Source organism: Pristis pectinata, chromosome 15 (genome assembly GCF_009764475.1).
Source record: "Pristis pectinata isolate sPriPec2 chromosome 15, sPriPec2.1.pri, whole genome shotgun sequence".
Taxonomy (NCBI): Eukaryota; Metazoa; Chordata; class Chondrichthyes; order Rhinopristiformes; family Pristidae; genus Pristis; species Pristis pectinata.
The window spans coordinates 25,712,185-25,730,447 of record NC_067419.1 but is presented as its reverse complement, the minus strand read 5'-3'; the positions used below and the strand labels follow the sequence as shown (position 1 = coordinate 25,730,447).

The 18,263-nt window shown below is 44.0% G+C and overlaps 1 protein-coding gene across 15 annotated transcripts in view; it reads left to right on the top strand.

Moving 5' to 3' along the window:
* LOC127578488 (dedicator of cytokinesis protein 4-like) overlaps positions 1–18,263 on the top strand; it is a 719,988-nt gene that overhangs the window by 307,456 nt on the left and 394,269 nt on the right. For 10 of the 15 annotated variants that reach the window (XM_052030584.1, XM_052030581.1, XM_052030587.1 and 7 more), the window contains one exon: positions 8,355–8,492. In XM_052030584.1, coding sequence (XP_051886544.1) covers positions 8,355–8,492 — 138 coding nt within the window. Of the gene's footprint in view, positions 1–284; positions 466–2,211; positions 2,290–2,331; positions 2,397–8,354; positions 8,493–10,140; positions 10,384–18,263 lie in introns of those variants that run through there. The other 5 variants (XM_052030594.1, XM_052030590.1, XM_052030593.1 and 2 more) reach the window with 4 other exon arrangements.

Sequence of the window (18,263 nt, the reverse complement as noted above, 5' to 3'; positions counted from 1 at the left end):
AGATCCGTCCCAAGAACAAACAAGGCATCTCTCCTCTCGACCAACTTAACTAAAGTCTCTCAACACTGCAATCATTTTTGTACATCTCTTGCAGCCTTTTTAGGTATTGTACCTTTCCTAAAATGTGGCACTCAGAGCTGGACATAATACTCCATTTGTGGCAGGACCATGCTTTATAAAGTTCATCCTTGCTCTTGTACTCTATGACTGTTTATAAAACCCAGGATACAGAAGTTGATAATTATAAAAATGTATAATTAACACATTTTTAAATTGCCTTGCAGATTGTGTTCAGGGTCAGGTTAACAAGCAGAAGAGCCCGGATTGTTGCTCAAGTTCACTGGGTGCCTATCATTGGACTGCGCTGTTGCTTCCAGCATGGTCCAGGTGCAGTCCTCCTCTGGGACGCCATCTTCCAGCTGATCAGTACCACTGTGCTGAACCTCTCAGAGTGAAGTGGTCTGTGCATCCACAAAGGTTTTGGCAACTTGTGAAGCCACCTCTTCTACCTATTATTGGCTGTTAAAACTATCATTTAAATTAACTATCTGTGACAACCACATTCTAAAGCACTTGGAAGTATTTTAAAAATAAAACATACTTCAAGTTATGTTTTTGATTAAAACACAAAATAAAATCAAAAATAGTTAAAACATATAAACGTAAAAAATTAATTTAAATGAAATTAATCTATTGAAAATGTCTACTCGGTCTTATCTGTTCTCCCTGTGAACTGCAAATTCAGCCGAAATCTGTATTGTTGCGTTGGACTCCGTGAATGCAGGATGTTGTGAGACGAACACTTTAGTTTCTCTGGTCTAGTTTGATGCGTATATGGAAGTGTAGTTTTCACTAAGTGTTAATTTACAGTAGAATGTGGAACTATCACCATCAGCAGGTTTTGAATATTGGGGAAAAAACTCAAATGTAATGTTCTGTGACATTTTTGGATTATACTAAACCTCAAAATAGTGGACTGATTTAACTCAAGAAAGTGAAATATGGCTACTTGCACATGATGTTATTGTCTTCAAAGCCAATCTAACTTTAATGGTAGTTAAACTATTTGAGCAAGGAAGATTTTAAGTTTGATGGGCCAGAGCTGTTCAAAACACTTGAAAAATATGCCTGCATATACTAATAGGGTACTTTGGTCATTTATTGTTCCATAGTCTTTGCTAAAATATTTTACCAGGAATCTAAAGAACATTGGAAATGCAAAACAATGGATAAAATACATTTTGCCTCCAGCCATGAAGATGTTTGGCATTCTTCTGAATTTCTAAAAATAATTGAAAGATTGACATCAATTCTACTCCAATCCCACAAAATAATATCCAAATTATTGATAGCTGACAATTTAAAAATGTGTTAATGATCCACATTCATACTTTATTACTTATAGGTGGCAATAAAATGTTAGTTGTACTTTTGGACATAATTTGCCAAATTAGTATCGGAACAAAATATAATCCCCAATGGGAAACCTATCAATAAGAACATAATAAATAGAATATGAACAAGATCAAGCCATCCAACCCTTAGAGCCTTCTCTGCCATTCATGAAGATCACTGCTGATCAACCACCTCAGCACCATTTTCTGGCATTATTCCCGTATTTCTTGATTTCCTTAGGTTCAGAAATTGGTCAAGCTGTGTTTTTAATGAATACGGGAGTGAACCTCTGCAGTCTTCAGGATAGAGAATTCCAAAGGTTCACCTCCCTTTGAGTGAAAGGCATTTCAAGATTTATACCTCAGACCTGGCATAAGGCTACCAATCAGCAGTGCCTCCCGACCTCTTGTGTACTTCTACCATTCGGACTAAGTAGCCTTCGTACAGCAAGCACTCAGCAAGCGTTAAATTCCAGAACTGTCCACGAACTGCCTTATGGTGACCACAACTGCTCCAGAAATCAAGAGCAACCGATCATTACCTGCACAACTCAAGGATATGCTGTTTGACTATCTCTTGACGTTACAGTTTGGAGTACTTGGCTTCTGATAACCAAAAAACACTAAATGTTGCCGGTACCTATTGCAGCACCCCAGGAGGATTGGCTGTCCGGAAACTATATTTTTAAAGTGCATCTTCCCTCGACTTTCCAACGTTTGCAGCCTGTGCACCGCCCCGCTCTGCGGCAGTGCACAACACCGCGGGTCACTGGGTGCTGGGTTTTCCTTTCAACCTGAAGAGCCCGGTCAGTGCGCCGGGAGATCGGAGGTGCCGACCAATGACGTCAGGTTGGCGTGAACGCGCGTCCCGGCGGCGCGGGCGCGGCCCCGCCGGGTGAGTGGACGGGAGGAAGTGACGACACGGGGTGCTGTGCGGGCGGGGTTGTTGGGCTGGTTGAAGGCGCGGGGGCAGTCAGAGCGTGGGGCCGCAGCGGTTCAACGGTAACGGTCGGGGCCGGGGCGGTGGTGCCGCAAACGCGTCGCTTTCACTTTTTGTTTTGTTGTGTGGGTGCTCGGCGGCGAGACTTGCTGGCGGAAGGTGGGGCCCGGGCCCCGTGGCCGCTGCCGCCCGCGGTTCTGCGGGAGCGGAGAAACCGGCCCGGCCGCTTCAGCGCCCCCCGCACCCCCACATCTCCTCCCCCCCCCCACATCACTCCCGCACCACACATCTCCTCTCCCCCCACATCACTCCCTCACACCCCCCGCACCCCCACATCACTCCCACACCCCCCGCACCCCATCACCTCTCCCCCACATCACTCCCTCACCCCCCGCACCCCATCACCTCTCCCCCCACATCACTCCCTCACCCCCCGCACCCCATCACCTCTCCCCCCACATCACTCCCTCACCCCCCCGCACCCCCACATCACTCCCTCACCCCCCGCACCCCATCACCTCTCCCCCCACATCACTCCCTCACCCCCCGCACCCCACATCTCCTCTCCCCCCACATCACTCCCTCACCCCCCGAAACCCCACATCACTCCCTCACCCCCCGCACCCCACATCTCCTCTCCCCCCACATCACTCCCTCAGCCCCCCGCACCCCCACATCTCCTCTCCCCCCACATCACTCCCTCACCCCCGAAACCCCACATCACCTCTCCCCCCACATCATTCCTTCACCCCCCCCGCACCCCCATATCTCCTCTTCCCCACATCACTCCTGCACCCCCACATCTCCCCCACATCACTCCTTCACGCCCCACATCTCCCCCCACATCACTCCCTCACCCCCCACACCCCCACGTCTCTCCACCCCCACGTCTCTCCACCCCCACATCACTCCCTCACCCCTGCACCCTCACATCTCCTTCTCTCCCCCACATCACTCCTTCAGTCCCCCGCACCCCTACATCTCCCCCCACATCACTCCCTCACCCCTGCACCCTCACATCTTCTCTCCCCCACACATTCCCCTCTCCCCCCACATCTGCCTCTCCCACCAACCCCCACATCCCCCCTCTTCTTCCCCCGCCGCATCCCCCCTCTTCTTCCCCCCGCCGCATCCCCCCTTCTTCCCCCCCACCACATCCCCCCTCTTCCCCCCCCACCGCATCCCCCCTCTTCCCCCCCCACCGCATCCCCCCTCTTCTTCCCCCCCATGGCATCCCCCCTCTTCTTCCCCCCCCATGGCATCCCCCCTCTTCTTCCCCCACCGCATCCCCCCCTTCCTCTCCTCTCCTCCCCCCCCCCCCCCCCCCCCGGCATCCCCCCTCTTCCTCCCCCCCCCTTCCTCCCCCCCCCCCCCCGGCATCCCCCCTCTTCCTCCCCCCCCCCGGCATCCCCCCTCTTCCTGCCCTCCCAACATCCCCTTCTACCCCCAGACCCCCACATCTTCCCCCCCCACCCCCCGGACCTCCCTCCCCGCTCTCCCGCGTTTCAGACTCAGTGCCGCACCATTTTGGCTATTAAAATAATCACATAAATTGGGTTAAACAACATTCGTTCAGTGAATGTAACAATGTTGCAGTGTTGAATTAAAGACGAGTAAATATACCAAAAAATAATTTTTTCCAGCACAATACCTGTCACAGTTGTTTTAAAATTTAGATAGTTCATTTAAGGTGCAGGACAAGAATCAGTTTCTGCTATCAATGCAATGGGGAACAGCTCAATAATAAAACCCATTTTACTGACAAGTAATTATAGTGCATTGGATACTATCACCTATTTGATGTTAGGATATGAACTGGTTTGAGTCATTTTAGGCTGTTCCTGAGGATTGAGGATGATTTCCCCTCTGGTTTTGCAGGTTTTCAGATGGTTACTGAGGCCAGTGTTGGAAGTGCAGACCATTGCACTGATGGAGCCGGTGGTGGCTGATGGGCTTGTGGGTAAATTGTGAGGTGTTCTGCTCACACAGGGCTGCCAATGCATGGCCTTGAGGTTCATGCCTGCATGTTGCTTCTCTTTGAGCAATCATTCGCCAGAGATTCCTGGGAGTCAATGAGAATGGTGCAATTCTTCAAGGAGGTTTTGAGCACACCCTTTAATGTTTTCTCTGTCTGCCTGGTAATTTCTTCCCATCTCAGAACTTGGAATAGTGTACTTTCTGGAAGTCTGGTGTTGGATGTGCCAATGTGGTTTGACATTTAGCTTGATTTTCCAATGAGGGAATGGAGGTGCAGAAAGCTCTGACTTCATTGTTCTCATCAGCTAAGAAAGCTTGAAAGTTGAAAATTCAAAGAAAAACTGCAGAATGTGGAAATGTAAAATAAAAACAGAAAATGATGGAAATGCTCAGTAGTTCAGGCTGTATCTGTGGGAAGAGAAACTGTCAATGTTTCAGGTTAAAGACCCTTTGTCAGTTTCTCTTATCACAGATGTGGCCTGACTTGCTGAATATTTACAGCATTTTGTTTTATTTAAGAAAGCTGAGGTTGTCTCCTATTGTGAAGTTCAGAAGCTAAATATATTGTTAAAGAGGTCACAGAATGACAAAGGCAAGTGCCTTTTTTCTGGAAACAATTTTGGAAGATTTAAAAAGCTTGTTTTAATAAAGTAGTGTTTTAGAGATTTTTTTCTTTCTAATGTTAACCATCCAATTTACTTCTGGAATACTGCTGTTAAAATTAATATATTGTTGGTAGACCATTGACCAATTACATTTATTTGTTTATATATAATAGATACACGATCAGTCATATGATTGAAGTAACTTGGGGGGGGGGGTGGAACCAAAGCATGAGCAGGAATAGAGAAGTTTGTGAATGTATTTGTATTATTATTCTCATTAGCAATGTACTTGCAGGTTATTATTGAAAGCCAAGTTGATGCATTTGCTCAGTGACTTTTTTTTCAATAATTGAAAATACCAAATTGTGCCAAATGATAATTGGGCAAACATCCCCTTCACTGAACTAAAACACAAATGACTAATTCAACTCTAATCGCAGATGAGAAGTACCAAATGCTGTTCTGTATATTTTTTTAAAAAAAGGCTGCAATTCATTTGTGGGTCAAGTTTCCTCTGCTGTACACCCTGAATTACAAATAGTGCCATTAAGTGGATAATTGATTGTAAGAACTATCTTGAAAGATTTACTTCAATATTAATTTTGCCTATTTACATGTGAAACCCCATTGTACAATAAAAAGAACTTTAAACTCTTAACAGTAGTGTCACTGTGGACATCAAATCTTTGGTTGATCTCATGATTTTAGCACTTCATTTGTACATAGCACCACCTTTTCATATCATAAGTGCTTTCAACTGAACCATCAGCTCTTGATTCATATAAATGTGTTCCAAAGCCTGCTATTCCATCATACCTTGAAGTTCAAATATAATATTAATGCCAAAATTTTACAGTTATCTCACAGTTAGTGGCAGTACTGCAAATGTTTTCTAATGCTCACTGTTACTATTTAACATTCCCAACCCACGTATACTGATCTGCATGCAGACTAGAATCTGCTTTAATGGATCATACTTAATTGTATTGAAGTCCAGTTATTTGTAAAGTCTTGTTCTTACTATTAGCTTAGTTTATCATCCTTCAGTGATGACGGTCATAGGATTCTCAAGGCTGTGGGCACATGTTCCCTTGCAGGATTTGAACGTGAAATCCAGGCTGACACTCAGTGCAGATTGCCATGCTGGTGCCAACTTTCGGATGGGGCATTAAACCAACATTCCTAGGGTTAGAATTAAAAAGATCACATGACACTTTGAAAAAGGGAAGAGAAAGAGAAGAACACATCCTTGCCAGTATGTAGTCCTTAACCAAAATGAAAAGCAGATTAGCTCATCATTACCACATTGCTATTTGAAGGGCTATTCTTTGTGCAAAGTTCCTTCTGTTTTCTTACTTTACAGCAGTTGCTGCATTTCAGAAGTATTTTATTGCTTTTAAAGTACTTTGAGATATTCTGAGGTTTTGAAAGGTGTGACATAAATACAAGTCTTTCTTTAATTCAAGCACCTCATTTGTATTTTGATTCTGCTTCCATTCAAAGCAGTTGAGAAATATTATCATCTCACTTTTTAACAAAATGCTCTTATGTTGTGAGTACATAACAGCAGTACCTGAGCAGCTGTGGGCTTATTCACAACTCCAAAAAAAATAATTAAAGTTCAGGCCATGGGCCAAAACCATGTTGGATGAGTTTGCAGCCCAGCAACAATAAAACCTTCTTTAAATATCTTTCATTTGTTCTAACTAAAACAAACTATTTGAGATGTGGGGGGAAAAGCATATTGCTTGGGGCTGTTGAAGATCAGGTAATAAAATCTTAAGGAATACATGCAACCATATTATGAACTGCATGAAGCATTTAAATACACAATTATGCTCAAATTTATACTCAGTGTACATTCATGGAGAACTGGGTAAATAAAAGTTCATCAAGAAATTTTATAGTTGGCATGTTTTTAAAGTTAGATTCAGTCATAAACACTAAAGTGAATACAAATATTGAGATACAAAACAAAGCTGTTTGGTATGGTTGAAGGTGTGAGGTCATGTGATCAAACCTCTTGGGATACTTCCAACCTAGGTTGTAAACCATTGTTGAGTATTTTCCTTTTCAAGGTAAGTTGTGTTTATGTAACATGGTAGGTTAATATAAATTGTTGATTCTTATGCAAAAGTAGACAAAATTGACCCAACATACCTATTTTCTCTTAATGCACGTCAGGAATTTAGATGTGTAATGTCCTGTCATCTGAAGTCTGACAAACTTCTGGATAGAATGATATATCCTAAATTGTGAGTTATGTACTTCAGAAATTTCCTATAGCTGAGGATTAAAAACATAAAGGTGGATAAAACTATTCTGGTTGAAGATAGATGCCTGCTGTTCAATCTGCTGTTCATTATCCTGGCTGGAGATGGGGTCAGTTTTGTGGTGTGACGCATAAGGTTTATCAATAAGGGTAAGCCTGCATAGGAGAATGGATTCCTGGAATCTGTCAGTAATTGAGTGATTTCTGTTTTACATTAGCCTGGAAGCTCTGGCACCAAGAGGGATTGAGAAACAAATCATTCCTCACAAACAGTTGTGAAATAGAATTGGAAAAAGTATTTAAAGGGAAAACAGATGAATATTTGAAAGGAAAACATTCAAGAAGTTTGAAGAAAAGCAACAAAATAGGATAAATAAGGATAGTGTTTTTTTTAAAACAAGCTAGAGTAGACCAAGTTATTGGCTGTGCTCTGAAATGTCTGATTTTTGGATAAATGAAATGCTTTGCCTGTAGACTTTATGATTTTGTTTTGGAAAAACATATAGCAGAGAATTGCCAATAATAAAGGCACACAGAAGAAATGGGACTGTGACAATGAAAAGAGAGAGCTAATTGGAGGACAGGGAAAAGGACAATTTTGAGCATTGCATTGAGTGACTCTTTAAGGAGTAAAGAATAGTTCTCAAACCTGATTGTTGTTCTATAGATGCCTCTGAAAGTTGTGTTTATTTACTGTAAATAATGTTATTTAATCTCAGCAGAAGCAAGGAACATGCTCCAGGATTCATTTGGAAATGAGGCAGCAAGGAATGTGGGGAATTTGAAGAGTTTTAATGTTACAAGGACCATACATTGATATCAGAGTATTGTTGGGAAGGAGGGGCATTTGGGTTTTTAGGAAGAGGCAACATGAATGGTAGGTGGGTGTGAGGATGGTCCAGTGAAGTAGAGGTTCAGTTCTGGTCAAAATTGCACTTATTGTTTACTGATGTGACATAGTAATTGACAGTAAATTATTTCATTTGGTGATTTTTTTTGTTTTGCTTTAGTATGCGATACCTTCACTTACCATCATACTTCTCTGGATTGTGATGATATTTAGCTGCTTATATTCTAATGCAGATTGTTGCATTTGTCTCTTGAGCAGGAAACAGAGATGGCTTGCAAATATATTGAGAACTTGCACTGTGATTTTGTCTTTTCAGATAATGGGACGTGGAACTAGTTTTGGCAAGCGGTACCTTAAGGCCTTTGTTAGTGGTTTCTTTGTTGCTGTTCCAGTTACTGTGACATTTCTGGATCGTGTCGCCTACATTGCAAGGGTGGAGGGTGCATCAATGCAGGTACAGTACACAAGATTTTTCATGCAACAAGAATAGGAAAACAATTACTAGCCAATGACGTTGAGACATTTGCTTTGTATAATTACTGATTATTAATTCATTCTTTGCCTAGTACACATAGAAAAGCTCTTTGATTCAGCTTATTCTGCCATATAGGAATTTTGCGACTGCTTCCCAGATTTCGGTTCATTGTACCAATGCCAGACAAGTAGCAATGAAACACATAGGAACATATGTGTTTTAGTAGCTTTAATAGAGGAACGAAAAGGAATAAAATCTCTGTTGCTGCTGTCAATTAGTTATCATTTAAATTGTGGAAAGGTGACAAAAAATTTGAAAAATGTAAGTGCATAAATGAGTAAATATTTGATTAATGTTCCATTAATATTCTGTACGTACTCCATTTGTTTTTTCTCCTATGGTTTTGATAATATGAATTTTGTAGCATATCTTATCACTCCTATGGCTGTTGTGATACATTTTCCTAGAACTTACAGATAGCAGTGAACTGCCCACAGTTCTTGCTGTCCTACATGCTGTCCATTTAACTAGTGTGGATCTCCCAGAACAAATTGCTGACAACTCCATCCTTGCAACTAAGGTCATTCCATGCAAAAATCCCATCATGTTGGATGGGTGTTGGGTATGTAGTGGAAGGAGAGGGATGAGAGTTGATCAGAACATAACTGCCCACAAAAATGCCGAGGAAAACATTAAGTGTCATTGATATTCAGAAACATTTAAATAGATGTGAATTGATTAACGTTTAATCCCTTGCAACCATTCCTGTCCATTCATATCAATATAGATGCTGTTCTTGTGTTTGAGAAGGAAGAATGTGAAACATTAGATGGAACATAAAACAGTACATCACAGGAACAGGCCCTTAGGCCCTCAGTGTCTGTGCTGAACATGATGCCAAATTAAACCAAACTCATCTGCCTGCACATGATCCATATCCTTCCATTCCCTGTATGTTCATATGCCTGTCTAAATGCCTCTTAAACTGCATTATCGTGTATACTTAGCAAGTACTTGGATGACTATCTGAAGTGCTGAAATGTGGACTGAGAGCTACGATTAGGCTTAGCATTTCTTTTATGGCTGACGTAGATACAATAAGCCAAACAGCCTCCTATCACAATTTTGTGATTCTATAGTTCAGTTATTTATAAGCAGAGTAACAAGGCAAAGCTGGGATTAAATGCCTGTTCATCTAGACTTAATTTTTCTGGACCTGGATAGCCAACTCTATGCACATGACAAGCATCCCATGAGGCAGAGTGGACACCACATGATGTACAGGCCTCAGTGTATCCTGAGGCAACACCCCGGAACACCCTGAAAGCCTTTAACAGCAGTGAAAGCATTTTGACACCTTTTAAATGTCTCTGATAGTCATCAGCTGTCAGCACGATTTGGCCCAGATGATTCCAACAATAACCCTTTGATCAGGTGGACAAAAGAAAGACAGGCAGTCTTAGAACATAACTGGAGAAGTCCATTTGGCCACATGCCTGCTCTGTAATTCAATAAGATAATGGCTGGTCTTTTATAATTTTTGCACTAACCTCAAAAATATTTTAAAAAGAAAAATCAATGTCTTGAATATACTTGACAACTGAGCCTCTGTGGTCCTCTTAAGTAGAGAATTCCAAAGATTTGGGTGAAGAAATTTCTTCTCGAGCAGGTTTGAAAGACAAACTGAAGAAGGGTCGTGGCCCGAAACATGAGTCCAGAAGAAGGGTCCTGACTCAAAACGCTGACTGCCTGCTTTTCTCCACGGATGCTGCCTGGCCTGCTGAGTTCCTCCAGCATCATCGTGTTTTTCATTTAGATTCCAACATCTGCAGTCCTTTGTTTCTCTGAAAGACAAACTCCGTATTTTGAGACTGTAACCACTGATTCTAGACACCACAGTCAGAAGAAACTATCCCTGCATCAGATGGATAAAAATTAGTATTGGAGAAATTAATGGGACTGAAAGCGGCTAAGTCACCAAGACTTAATGACCTGCATTCCAAGGTTTTGAATGAGCTGGTGGTGGGATGGTGGATGACTGATTGCCATCTTCCAAAATTCCACAGATTCTAGAATACCTCCCACAGAATGCAAAGAAGCAAATGTAACCCTGCCATTTAAGAAAAGAGGGAGAGGGTAAACAAGAAACTACAGACCTGTTAGATGCTAGAATCTGCTGAGGAAATGATAACAGGCACTTAGAAAATAATGATAAAACTGGACTGTGTCGATGTGTATTTATTAAAGGAAATTATATTTAACAAGTTTTTCAGAGTTTTTGAGGTTGTACATTGCAGAGTAAATAAAGGGAGACCAATCAATAAGGTGGCATACAAGTCATTATTAAACTAATTCAGAGCTCAAGAGATTAAGAGAAATGTACTGGAGTGGACTGAGGTCAGGCTAAATGACTGATTCCTGTTTCATATTTTATTGATTGTTTTCAATGTTGATCATGTTCTGCATTCTGAACTTTGGATCTAGGCCATATTATCTTGTGTCTTAATAAAAAAAAATCAACAGGATGTCTACTATGACATGGAATAGAAGAGTGCCTCTTTAAGTAGATTAAATCTCAACCATATTGGCTTTTCCTTGATTTAATAGTGAAACACATTACATTCTACTTAAACCAGTAAGGGATAATTAACAGTAAATAATTAAAGACCAGAGAAAGTCACCAATATGGTTGACTCTTAAAATACTCTCTTTATATGGCCTAGCATCCACTCAGTTCTACCATAACCACTATATCGAAACAAAGAAAGAATAAAATCCCATGAAAACCCCAGTACTGATCTAGACGTGGAATTTATGGATGGTGAAGTCGGTCCCAACATCCTGGTTATAGTACCAAAGAGCTTGTTCCAGAACGAATTGCACCTTTAGTCAATCTGTCATCTGACCACACTGCACCTACTTGAGAACATAAAAAATTGCCCAGTATATCCTGTTCACAAGAAACAGGACACTTCTAATCTCCCAATCAGTCTATGTTCAATTGTCAGGAAAATGATGGAATGTGTCATTAACAGTACTATCAAGCAACACTTAATAGGACAGTCAGTGACACCCTTTATCACTTTGCTGATAACCTGCTAACTGATGCCTGATTTGGTTTTCACAAGGACCAAACGTGAACCAAAAGTTTCGGAGGTGAGGTGAATATGACTGCCCCTGACATTAAGACGGCAAGGAGCTTCAGGTGGAACTGAAGTCGGTAGAAAGCGAGGGGTAAATGCTCCTGTAGCTGAAGTTGTACATAAGGCAAAGGGAGATGAGTGGTTGTTGGAGGTCAATCATCTCAGTCCCATGGCATTGCTGCAGAAGTTTCTCAGAACAGTATCCTAGCCCCAGTCATCTTCAGCTGTTTCATTGATGACCGACCTTCCATCATAAGTCCAGAAGTGGAGATGATTGTTGATGATTGCATAATGTTCAATTCCATTCACAGGTTCCATGGAGTCCTTGCCCGCAATAGCAAGACCTTAAAACTTGCTTGTTTCTCTCTCTGTACTAGCTGTTATGGTTGTTCTTCATCAAGAGACAAACTTGGCGTGGGTTTTACATCGGAACATTTATTAAAACAACAACAACAGACTGCAACAAACAGGCTGGCTTGCTTTCCTGCTCTTTCACAGCCACTTCCTGTTCCCCCATGTGACCCCTTGCATTGCCTACTGAGAACTGTAGTTCTTTATTACAACTACATAATAACACATTGTGGCGACTCACTGTCGAGTCGGGCGAACCGGCTCGGCAGTCGAGTCGCGCGGCGTCGGAGCGACGAGGCCCAAGATGGCGGCGGGCCTTGTCTTTCCGAGCGACGGGGAGAACCCGCGCGCGGGAAAGTCCTGATGACGTAGGACTTACGTCATTGCCGGTTGTTTTGGGCGGGAACTTTCTCCCTTAAAGGGCCCGCGCAAGGCGGGAAAATAAACCAGTTCTGTTTGGCAATCCTCCGAGTAGAGTCTTGTTTTATTCCGCGGTAGCAACCGCTACATTGGTGACCCCGACGGTCCAAACGGCTTTTGGACCCGCGAAATGAACGACAGCGCAGCAGCCAACGCAGTGGCCCTCAAGCTGCCCACCTTTTGGACACTTCGGCCCAGCGTCTGGTTTGACCAGGCCGAAGCGTAATTCCACATTCGGCAGATCACCTCCGACTCCATGAAGTACTACCATGTGGTTAGCTCCCTGGACCAGGAGACAGCCGCCCAGGTTGGAGACTTCATCCAGTCGCCTCCGGAGGAAGATAAGTACCCAGCTTTCAAAGACCTTTTGATCCGGACCTTCGGCCTCTCCCGTCGTGTGCGCGCCGCCCGCCTGCTTCATCTGGATGGCCTGGGGGACAGATCCCCATCCGCCCTAATGAATGAGATGCTGGCATTGGCCGAGGGACACAAGCCATGCCTGATGTTCGAACAGGCCTTCCTTGAACAGCTCCCCGATGACATCCACTTGTTGTTAGCTGACGCCGACTTCAGCAACCCTCGTGAGGTGGCTGCCCAGGCAGATGTCCTGTGGAGGGCCAAGCGCGAGAGCGGTTTGTCCATCAGTCAAATCACCAGGCCGCGAGCCCAACGCCCGCCTCGCCCGGCCCCAGCAACCGAGCAACCACGCCCCAGGAACGCAGACGATGACACGGGTGACCAGCTGTGCTTCTACCATCAGAGGTGGGGTGTGGAGGCCCGTCGATGCCGCCCACCCCACAAGTTTCAGGGAAACGCCAGGGCCAGCCGCCGCTGATGGCTACGGCGGCTGGCCGCCGGCAGAGCCTCCTCTTCGTTCAGGACAAGAAATCTGGACGGCGTTTCCTCGTTGATACTGGAGCAGAGGTCAGTATTTTGCCCCCGACAGGCTGCGACACTCGTGACAGGCCACCAGGTCCTCTACTCAATGCCGCCCATGGTACAACGATACGGTCTTTCGGTACCCGTACGCTTCAATTACACTTTGGCGGCAGCCATTTTACCTGGACCTTTACCCTTGCCACTGTCGCCCGACCACTCCTAGGAGCCGATTTCCTTCGGGCCCACAACCTGTTAGTCGACCTGCGAAGGAAGCGGTTAGTCCACTCTAGCACTCTCCGGACCTATCCCCTGGGAGAAATCAGCCCACCAGCCCTGCGCCTGGACTCCATTTCCCTTTCTGGCGACGATTTCGCCAAGCTCCTAGCCGAATTCCCATCGATTTTGGCACCTTCGTTTACAAATTCTAGGCCTACACACGGGGTACGACACCACATCATTACCACAGGGCCACCCCTTCATGCCCGAGCACGCCAATTACCTCCAGACAAGCTCCGCCTGGCAAAGGAAGAGTTCCGTCACATGGAGGAGCTGGGGATTGTTCGCAGGTCAGACTGCCCCTGGGCCTCCCCCCTGCACATGGTCCCCAAAGCCACCGGAGGGTGGAGGCCCTGCGGCGACTACCGCAGGCTGAATGATGCCACCACCCCGGACCGCTATCCCATCCCTCACATCCAGGACTTCGCAGCGAACTTACACGGGGCCCGCATCTTTTCCAAAGTGGACCTCGTTAGGGGATACCACCAAATCCCGGTCCATCCGGATGACTTCCCCAAAACTGCGATTATCACCCCATTCGGCCTGTTCGAATTCCTTCGGATGCCGTTTGGCCTTAAGAACGCCGCGCAGACCTTCCAGCGGCTGATGGACGCGGTAGGCCGAGACCTGGACTTTGTGTTCATTTACTTGGACGACATACTGATCGCCAGCCGTAACCGCCAGGAACACCTTTCCCACCTCCGCCAGCTGTATTCCCGCCTCCGCGATTTCGGCCTCACGATCAACCCGTCCAAGTGCCAATTCGGACTTGACTCTATCGATTTCCTCGGCCACAAAATCACCAGCGACGGGGCAACACCCCTACCCGCCAAGGTGGATGCTATCCTCCATTTTGCCCACCCCGACACAGTCAAAGGCCTACAGGAATTCCTTGGGATGGTCAACTTTTACCATCGTTTCATCCCTGCAGCAGCCCGTATCATGCGCCCTCTGTTCTCGCTGCTGGCTGGTAAGGGCAAGGACATCACCTGGACTGACGAGGCTGTGGCTGCTTTCGTTAAGGCCAAAGACGCCCTGGCAGACGCCACGATGCTGGTACACCCCAGGACTGATGTCCCGACTGCCCTCACGGTAGACGCGTCCAACACCGCGGTGGGTGGGGTACTGGAACAGCTACTCGAAGGCCGCTGGCAACCCTTGGCATTTTTCAGCAAGCACCTTAGACCGCCCGAACTGAAGTACAGCGCTTTTGATCGGGAACTTCTAGCGCTGTATCTGGCGGTCCGGCATTTCCGATACTTTCTAGAAGGCAGGCCTTTCACCGCTTTCACCGAGTCATACGGAATAACGGATCCACTTTTATTTTGGACATTGGAGGCAGGGAACAGGTTTTCACGGCGGACCGCCTCAAACCGGCCCATTTGGATCTGCAACAGCCTGTCGAGGTTGCCACGCCGCGATGCAGAGGCCGCCCCCCTAAGCGGCAGCTGGCACAGCCCACGGACCTTGGGGACTGTCTCGCCGGTTCTGGGGGGGGTTGTGTGGCGACTCACCGTCTAGTCGGGCGAACCGGCTCGGCAGTCGGGTCACACGGCGTCGGAGCAACGAGGCCCAAGATGGCGGCGGGCCTCGTCTTTCCGAGCGACGGGGAGAACCCGCGCGCGGGAAACTCCTGATGACGTAGGACTTACGTCATTGCCGGTTGTTTTGGGCGGGAACTTTCTCCCTTAAAGGGCCTGCGCAAGGCGGGAAAATAAACCAGTTCTGTTTGGGAATCCCCCGAGTAGAGTCTTGTTTTATTCCGCGGTAGCAACCGCTACAACATAATAACACACTAGCAAAGGGACTTTGAGTTGAAGCATTAACTCAGTTTCTATTTTCACAGATGTTGCCTGACCTGCTGTTTCTTGCAATTTCTGTTATTGTTTCAGATTTTCAGCATTTGCATTTTGTTTTTGATTTTCATTTATTGTTGGAATATTCAAGACTAGAAGTAAAATAAAAGACAAGGTCCTTAGCAGATCAGCTGAGGTGGAGGATGGAATGGGGTGAGTTACAGTGGAAATGGGAAATATTAGAGGTGGAAGGGGGCATTGTTGTGCTGGAAGGGATGTGTTATTAGCTCAAGATCAGGTAGGACACAATGCTGTCTTTTTTTTGCTCTGTCTTCCCCTGATTCCTTTGAAGAGTTTTAAAAGATGCACCTTGAAGTAGGTTTTCATTATCTTCAAACTCACGACTAAACTGCTCTGGTTATTTTTGTTTTATGTGCCTTCCCAGCACAAAAGCAGTGGATGTGACTTTCTTCATATATTACAAGAAGATTTTACTGCACTTTAATTTGATATCTTATTCCTTATAGGTTTGAACATCCATTGTATCTTATTTTAGTAATTTTTGTAATCCATTCGATACCTTGTTGAGAAGGACTTCATGATTTTTTACTTAAATAATTGAAAAGCATTGCAGAGTGTACTGAACTATATACATCAACTTGTGAAGGCAGTTGTTGTCTGGGCAATTTTATTTTTAGAAATACTTCAGCAATATTTGCTGATGTACAATAACTGACCTGGAATAGTTCATTTTATCCCTGATGGCAAGGTGTTTCATTATCCTGCATCAAGTGACAAGTCACAAATCACTTGTATTTCTTCTGCCTGAGGGACAAGTGCCAGCAGATTGCAAAACCGTCTGAATGCAGTTCAGTTATTATCCTTTTGTGTATTGCATAATCTTGATTATTTTGAATATAATCTACAATGGCTCTCACAAAGAGCTGCAAGGATACTAAACGTTCCCATGAAAACTATTTATTTAAGAAAGGATGGCAATGAAATATCAGAAATTATGATATTTGTTAGTGAGAACAAAATATGATATATTTAAGAATAAGCTTGTCAAAAGTCATATATAACATTGTTGGTATACAATTAAGGGACCTGTTAATCAGTCAAATCTGTCAATTGAATTATACAAAGGATAGGATAGTTTTTCATCATCAAATTATTAAACTAGACAGTTCTAAGTATCCATAATCTTTTCTAAATAGAATGTGCTCAATTGCTCTGTGAATTCAAGCAGAATTATATTTACAAAACTAAATGTAATGGAAAGTAGTTGCTCAAGCAAGGAAGGCTTCAGGCACAATCAGTAAATGACAAATGAATTCTGGGTCACAAAGAGAAGAAATTGCCAATGTTTTATTTGTTTTAGCTTTAAATTCATTGCCTAACATAATACAAATATTTGTGAATCAGTTGCATTAATTTTAAAGATAACTTTCTGGAGTGTAATTTCATAAAGAGTTAAATAACAAGTAGGTTAATAGCTTCAGTAGGTTAATAACTTGATTTTCTTAACCGGCACTTTGATTAGAAATTAAACTTTTAAATTCACATTTTCTCTCTCCTGATCACCTTCTTTTGTAGTATGGATTTTGAATAGTAAATACTTCTGTGCAATTTAAATAGCAAATGAATGCTGAAGTTATTTGCTTGTAAATACTTTATGCCAGCAGACTTTGATGCATTCCACACCTGAAAAGGAATGAGGTGTTGATGGAGAAATCATTCAAACAACAAGAATTCCTTCCTGTTAGCTGGCACACAAATCACGTGGGCAGATAAACTGTTGATGCTTTCTCTGCCAGTCCTGATGTGGCCTTGTAGTCTGATGTGTAATTTAATCTTTGCAAATGTATCTTTAATTTCTTACACACATATTAGTATCCAATTTCATGCTCAGGTGGCTCTTAAGATACAAGTTTCATCTTTCTGGTCTTGCTGCTTCTGAGCTGAACAGGAATTGTTTGTCATTTATTATTTTTTTACCTTCCCAGCAGCCTTAATGTCCTAGCAGCTATCTTCCTGGAGGTAGTGGAACCAGGTTTGTGGTTATTTCACTACAGATGCACCTATGATTACACCACTCTGGCTTATTATCAGCACTTCATGTTGATTTCCTGTTTTTTTTTTGTGCTGTTCAGAGCCCTTCATTGGTTAATAATTTCAGACATGCATTTGTCTGACAGGGCTCATCTACAGAGGCCATATGGGTGGAGCTGAGGAACAGGAAAGGTGTGGCCACACTAATAGGGTTGTATTATAGACCATCCAATAGTCAGAGAGGATTGGAGGAACAAATCTGTAGTGAGATAGCAGACAAATGTAAGAAACAGAAAGTTGTGATAGTAGGGGATTTTAACTTTCCGCATATTGACTGGGACTCCCACGCTGTGAAAGGGCTGGATGGCTTGGAATTTGTCAAATGTGTTCAGGAAAATTTTCTAAATCAATATATAGAGGTACTAACGAGAGAGAATGCAATACTTGATCTCCTATTAGGGAACCAGACAGTTCAAGTGACAGAAGTATGTGTAGGGGAGCATTTTGGGTCCAGTGACCATAATGTCATTAGTTTCAAATTACTTATGGATAAGGACAGGTCAGGTCCTCGAGTTGAGGTTCTAAATTGGAGAAAGGCCAATTTTGTGGAAATGAGAAAGGATCTAAGAAGAGTGGATTGGGATGAGTTGTTTTCTGGCAAGGATGTGCTCAGTAAGTGGAAGGCCTTCAAAGGCGAAATTTTGAGAGTACAGAGTTTGCATGTTCCTGCCAGGATTAAAGGCAAAGTTAAAAAGCATAGGGAACCTTGGTTTTCAAGGGATATTGGCGATCTGCTTAAGAAAAAGAGAGAGGTGTATAGCAGGTATAGGCAA